The sequence below is a fragment of the Limulus polyphemus genome, unplaced genomic scaffold (assembly GCF_000517525.1).
Source record: "Limulus polyphemus unplaced genomic scaffold, Limulus_polyphemus-2.1.2 Scaffold2962, whole genome shotgun sequence".
Taxonomy (NCBI): Eukaryota; Metazoa; Arthropoda; class Merostomata; order Xiphosura; family Limulidae; genus Limulus; species Limulus polyphemus.
Window position 1 is genome coordinate 96,289 of NW_013668572.1, and position 7,191 is coordinate 103,479.

Genomic DNA, 7,191 nt, shown 5'->3' on the forward strand with positions numbered 1-7,191 from the left:
ATGCTTTTAAAAATATGTCATTACAGATATGTTTACTATCTGTGATGAAGAACAAACAATAAGTGATTGAAGACGACAGGTTCTTGCAAGTTCCTTGATTAAGTTACGTTTCTAATGAGTTAAGCAAGAAAAAATAGAGTTAGTTGAGTGCCAAGCCATGAACGTTTTACTATTTCAAAACGTATTCTGAAAGCTCAACTCTAGAGAAAACTAACTTTCTATTTCTGTTTGAATGTATCTTTCATCTTTATTTTTTACTAAAATGTCAATTCGTGTAAAAATGCAGAATCTAGAAATATTTTGTGATGGTTTATACACGATAGTGAATAGAGATTTGGAGACGAGTAATGATGTACAGTGTTTGTTTTAGATTACGTCCTGATGAGGGCGCTGTCTTATCGGTCGTTGAGTTCGTTCTTCACGAAACACTGTGTTAGCCTGCTGATCGTGATATGTGACAAGAGTGTTTTATATGCTAGAAATATTAAATATCATATTTTCATAAATTATTTTTAAAGAAAAGAAACCAAAACAATGCCATTTTTCTTCATATGAGAGATTCTGGCCATCAAATTGATTGAAAATCAACAAGAATTTTATACAAAACCGATAATTACATAGAATAAAGGAATCGTCTAAAGTTGATTAATCAAAAGCCTGTCTAATTTCAACACCTCCCAAGTTCACTTTAAACTTAACAACTTACTGACCTCCTCTGTTCTTAAGGGAATTCCAAGATCAGGGGTCACGTAGGCATTTGTTAACCAGTTTTTTCCTGCCAGAAGACAACGTGAAGAGGACGCACGAATGTGTCGAATCCAGTTTTTCTGATATCAGACTTCTGACAGATTGTTCCGTTTACTGTGGTTTTTTCATTAAATAATAACCTATTACAAGGTCTTAATGTTTATTATATTTTTAGATTAGAATGTCATTATTACAAATATAGTATATATATTTTTAACTAATTAATACCAATTAAGTTCTTATTTAAGTTCCAAAAGTGGAAACGTACCATAAATTTTCATCTTTTTTTCTGCTTGCACGGTCCTATAAGAGGGCGCTTCTGTTGACACTTCGCAACCATAAAGCCCATCGGTGTTCAGGTCTGTTTGAGTTAGGTATACGTGGGTTTGGTTGGATTTTTTGAGCTACGAGTCAAAGAGATCGTTGAAACTTAGATATTTGCATAGTTGGCGAATAAGAAAATAATTAGAGAAACTATTATCTGTAAAAAAAAATCAGTTAATCAATAACATATAGGTAATACGCTAAAAATAATGAAGAAACTTTCTCGTCAACATTTCAATTTAATTCTTAAACAAGAATATTTTAATCAGTGTTTTAAAATATTTTTGTATTGGCTAGTTATAAAAAAAAAGCTATGATCTTTGAAAATGTTGGACGAAATGTCTTTTAACAAATATTTGTCTTAATATTAACAATTGGACCTGGAATTTACTGCCCTAGCGTTAGATGGAAGAAACTGAATCCTTCAGGAAGTTCGGAAACAGTGCTTTTAGCTTGGTTTTGAATTTCGCGAAAAGTTACACGAAGGTTATCTGCACAAGGTGTTTTTCTTATAACAAAGCCACATCGGGCTACCTGTTGTATCCACCGAGGGGAATCGAACCCCTGATTCTAGCGTTGTAAATTCGAAGACTTACCGCAGTTCCACCGAGGAACTTATCTGTATAACCCGTCCCTAACTATTTACTTATATTTACTTTTTGTGTACTAGCAAACTAACAAGGAAACCTAACAAGTTGAATTGTAATAGCAATAATTTTAGCCATATATCTTTCCTAAAGTTAGAATCAATTTATTGTTTATGTACCAAAACACATTTTACATAGATTAAAATTCCATACAAGGAAGTCTGTAAATAAAATTGCTTGTTGACATAGTTTTTATGGGAGTTCATTTGTCTCTTTTCTTGATTTTTAAAAAACCTTTTGAGTTCCATACTAAAATACTACCCACATAAGCGCCGAGTACGTGGGGACACTTCTCCCCGAGAAAAGAATTGTTTGTTTGTTTTTTAATTTCGCGCAAAGCTACACGAGGGATATCTGCGCTAGCCGTCCCTAATTTAGCAGCGTAAGACTAGAGGGAAGGCAGCTAGTCATCACCACCCACCGCCAACTCTTGAGCTACTCTTTTACCAACGAATAGTGAGATTGACCGTAACATTATAACGCCCCCACGGGTGAGGCGGGGATTCGAACCCGCGACCCTCAGATTGCGAGTCAAGCGCCCTAACCACCTAGCCATGCCGGGCCACATAACATTACATAATGGACTGAAAATGAGAAGTTTGAATTCGGAAAGCTGGTGCAGGAATAGAGAACAATGGAGATTCATGGTCGATGGTCAGAATAGGGCAGGACACCATGACTGATTGTTTCAATACCTGTGCATTATCTAATATATACGTTTATATCTAATGTTTCGTATCAGAAAGATAGTTACTTGTCTTGTTTGGCAGTCCTAAGTGAGCTAAACATTTAATTCTGTGTGTGTTCATGACGAGTAAACAGATTCGAAAAATCTTTTATTTATACCATGATGTATTACTTTTAAACCAAGTGCAAGACCACATCAAGACGTAAGTCCTAATAAATCAGAAGAAAAAAAGAAATAATAACACTTGTTTTGACCATGATCAAAAATCAGAAACAGGTATCGTCGGACATGATCTTATCTTTGTTCGTTAATAAGGATGTGATTTTCATTCTTATCTTATTTCATGATAGTGTCCGCTTAACAAGTAACACACGTATCTTATCTTCCTATATCTCTTCGTTCAATAAACAAGGGCAGTAGTCATAACTTTGATTTTATTCCACCATCGTGTCCATAGGCCATGTATTTATTCAACATTTAAACAAATACGCAAATATTAATCCTAACTAATCCCATCCACTCAGGTATAAAATTGTTTAACAGCTTAATTTCTTTTCAAGTGCAAAACAGAAGAACGTGATTTGTTCTCATACTTATGTCTCGCGCAGAACGAGAAACGTTTTTATTCGTGATACTGACAAAATAGTGGCAACCAAATACAGTTGATGGGGAAAATCGTGATTTAAAGGTGTGTTTAAGTCATGATATAATACAATAATAAATAATCTATAAGTCATTGCTTATCATAAGTCACTTACGTCAACGTAAACTCCGACCAAATCGTACTTCTGTCCTGGTGGGTTGTCACTTGGAAGAAATCTGTAAAATTCTACATGATTTTTATACCATTTCATAGAGTAAAGGTCATCTCCTTCCAGGTCATATCCACAGTACAGCCAGACTGGACTGGCTATCTTCACAGTGGCAGGAATGTAGAGATCCATGAGTTTTAGGGTTACAACAGCTGTCAAACAATATATTCATATATGTAAAATCTTTAAGTAAAAATTGTTTTTTATTATGAATAGGTGATATTAAATAAAAATATAAAACTAAGAACATTGATTACTTTTTCTTTGACAGCTAATAATAATATTAGTTTCAAGTTTTCTGTCTGAGTAAAAAAATTAGGCATTACTTAATAAACGATTTCACTAGTATTTGTTGCAAAGAAAAAAGGCCATTAGACATTGGCTGTCATTTGGGGGAGGGGGAATCGAACCTTGATAAACCAATTAACATTTTATGTTTTGTTGGAGAATATGATCTCAGTAAATGTATTAAAATAACGGATTTCCAATACTTGAATTAAATGGATAACAAAAAAAAACAGAATTGGCTTATCAGTAATGGAGTTAAGTGGATGAATAGAAAATGATTAGATCAATATAAATGGATTAGCCTTTAAGGATGAACTTACAAGTACTTGAGTTAAATGGATAAAAAAAAAAAACAGAATTGGCTTATTAGTAATGGAGTTAAGTGGATGAATAGAAAAGGATTAGATCAATATAAATGGATTAGCCTTTAAGGATGAACTTACAAGTACTTGAGTTAAATGGATAAAAAAACAAAACAGAATTGGCTTATTAGTAATGGAGTTAAGTGGATGAATAGAAAAGGATTAGATCAATATAAATGGATTAGCCTTTAAGGATGAACTTACAAGTACTTGAGTTAAATGGATAAAAAAACAAAAACAGAATTGGCTTATTAGTAATGGAGTTAAGTGGATGAATAGAAAATGATTAGATCACATGTAATGGAATTAATTTGCTCAGTATAAATGGATTAGCCTTTAAGGATGAACTTACAAGTACTTGAGTTAAATGGATTAACACAAATATTAATTTACAAGTACTACAGTTAAATAGATTAATAAAAATAATTGTTTTATAAGAATTAAAGTTGAAGGGATTAATAAAAAGGGTCTAGCTTATAATTACTGGACTTGATCAATAAAAAATATTAGTTTATAAACAATGAACTTAACCCTTAAATAAACTCAGCCGTAATTAGTATTCTTAAATTAAATATTCCACAAAATTTTATGATGCAGAATCATAATTATTTCGAAATACCATTTTATCATAACCTGCTCTGACTGGTGTTATTTGAAATACAGGGTAGCCCATAAGTAACAGGACTCTGGAACATTATGGGAAAAAAATGCATTTTCAAACATCAATATCCACACCCAATTACACAGACTAAGCACAAACAAAAACATCGGTTGATATAGATTTCTCTCTCAATGATTCTTTATCGTATAACAACTGTGAAAAGTTACAAGTTTCTCAAGGATTCTTTATCGTATAACAACAGTGAAAAGTTACAAGTTTCTCAAGGATTCTTTATCGTATAACAACAGTGAAAGTTACAAGTTTCTCAAGGATTCTTTATCGTATAACAACAACGAAAAGTTACAAGTTTCTCAAGGATTCTTTATCGTATAACAACAACGAAAAGTTACAAGTTTCTCAAGGATTCCTTTTCCGGGAATGACAATGAAAAGTTACAAGTTTCTCAAGGATTCTTTATCGTATAACAACAGTGAAAGTTATAAGTTTCTCAAGGATTCTTTACCGTATAACAACAGTAAAAAAGTTACAAGTTTCTCAAGGATTCTTTATCGTATAACAACAGTGAAAGTTACAAGTTTCTCAAGGATTCTTTATCGTATAACAAAAACGAAAAGTTACAAGTTTCTCAAGGATTCTTTATCGTATAACAACAGTGAAAGTTATAAGTTTCTCAAGGATTCTTTATCGTATAACAACAACGAAAAGGTACAAGTTTCTCAAGGATTCCTTTTCCGGGAATGACAATGAAAAGTTACAAGTTTCTCAAGGATTCTTTATCGTATAACAACAATGAAAAAGTGACAAGTTTCTCAAGGATTCTTTATCGTATAACAACAGTTAAAAAGTGACAAGTTTCTCAAGGATTCTTTATCGTATAACAACAGTGAAAAGTTACAAGTTTCTCAAGGATTCTTTATCTTATAACAACAATGAAAAGTGACAAGTTTCTCAAGGATTCTTTACTGTATAACAACAATGAAAAGTTACAAGTTTCTCAAGGATTCTTTACTGTATAACAACAATGAAAAGTGGCAAGTTTCTCAAGGATTCCTTGTCCAGGAATGACAGTGAAAAGTAATAAGTTTCTCAAGAATTCCTTGGTAAATGATGACATAATTTTCTGCTTCTGTGGAGCTATTCCGGACACAAAAATACACTAGGATAATTTGTTGTAATGAGGGGGGTGGGGGTGGGGGGTGGAGTATCATTAAGTTTCGATTGGTTTGCATATCTTCAATGAAATTTTCTAGAGAATAAATCTACGTTGTTAATTGATTTTTCAAGACAAGTTGGGAGTATTTGTTTGTTTGTTTTTGTTTTTTTAATTCCGTGCTAAGCTACTCGAGAGTTATATGCGCTAGCCGTCCCTAATTTTGAAGTAATTGACTAGAGAGAAGGCAGCTAGCCAACACCACCCATCGCCAACTCTTGAACTACTCTTTGCTAACGTATAGTGGGACTGACTGTCACGTTATAATGCCCCAACGACTGACATGACGAGCATCTAGCGTGTTTGGGAACGGGACTCGAACCCGCGACCCTGAGTTTCCAAATCGAGTGCCCTAACCACCAGGCCTTGCCAGTCAGTTGAGAGTAAGACATTGAATAAAGACAGAGATAGAAATTCTGAAAACACAAGTTCAATCAACACTTTCAAATCTCGGCAAACAAAGCGTGTAAACGACGAATGTTTTCTTGGAAGGACAAAATATATTTTTATTTTTATCAATAGCTTAATCCAGCTTAGCTAATCAAGTATGAAATAATGAGGTAAAAACACAGTGAAACAAAGCCATACGTGTTTTAAACGTGTGAATGACAAATGATTGGACTTATTTGCAATAATTATGTATATTGAGCGATACCACTTTTCATATAAAAAAAAGAGGATTGATAGAAGTCTCATGACCTCATAAGCAAAATATCTGACAATATGAACATTTATTTTGATGTAAAAAAGGTTTGCTGATCCTCGAAAATGAACAAGTCTTGCGTGAGGAAAACAAGGGGCACCGCTTACCAAACAAAAAGGGAGTGAACTAAACATGAAGAAAAAACTTTCGCCAAATGATGAAACATGAATTTTTCAATTGATATAAAACAGACATTTTTCAACGAATTAATCAATGTCATAAAGAGGGCGTGCGAACCAAGACAGTCCTGTCTTGGGAATGATGTGAGATCTTTCAGATGAAACTGCAGAAAAGAGATTTTTTCAAATTAAACTACCAAAAGAAATACTTTCACATAATGTGTTAAAAATGTTGACTTTTGAGTAGACCTACGATAAGAAGGGATTTAAATTATGCGAACGAAAAGAAGACGTTCAAATGATACTACAAGAAAGAGGCTTTCAGATGATACTAATGAAGGAAAGACTTTCAGATGATACTTTAAAAAATAGACTTTCAGATGATATTCAGAAAACAGTGATTTTTAGATTATACTAACCAAGAAAGGTTTTCAGATGATACTACAGAAAAAAAAGGGATTTTTAGATTATACTAACCAAGGAAGGCTTTCAGATGATACTACAGAAAAAAAGGGATTTTTAGATTATACTAACCAAGGAAAGGTTTTCAGATGATACTACAGAAAAAAAAAGGGATTTTTAGTTTATACTAACCAAGGAAAGGTTTTCAGATGATACTACAGAAAAAAAAAGGGATTTTTAGTTTATACTAACCAAGGAAAGGTTTTC

General features: G+C 33.0%; 1 protein-coding gene across 3 annotated transcripts in view; it reads right to left on the minus strand.

The window, feature by feature from the left end:
• The window catches only part of LOC106468313, a 51,176-nt gene extending 47,811 nt beyond the window's left edge, over positions 1–3,365 (minus strand). For all 3 annotated transcript variants that reach the window (XR_002612618.1, XM_022396657.1, XM_013928731.2), the window contains exons 1-2: positions 3,165–3,365; positions 1,016–1,151 (exon numbers count right to left, since the gene is read on the minus strand). Coding sequence is in view for 2 of the 3 variants with exons in the window: in XM_022396657.1 (XP_022252365.1) it covers positions 1,016–1,151; positions 3,165–3,350 (322 nt within the window). In the remaining variant the exon portion in view is untranslated. The remainder of the gene's footprint in view (positions 1–1,015; positions 1,152–3,164) is intronic.
• Positions 3,366–7,191: the final 3,826 nt, after the last annotated feature.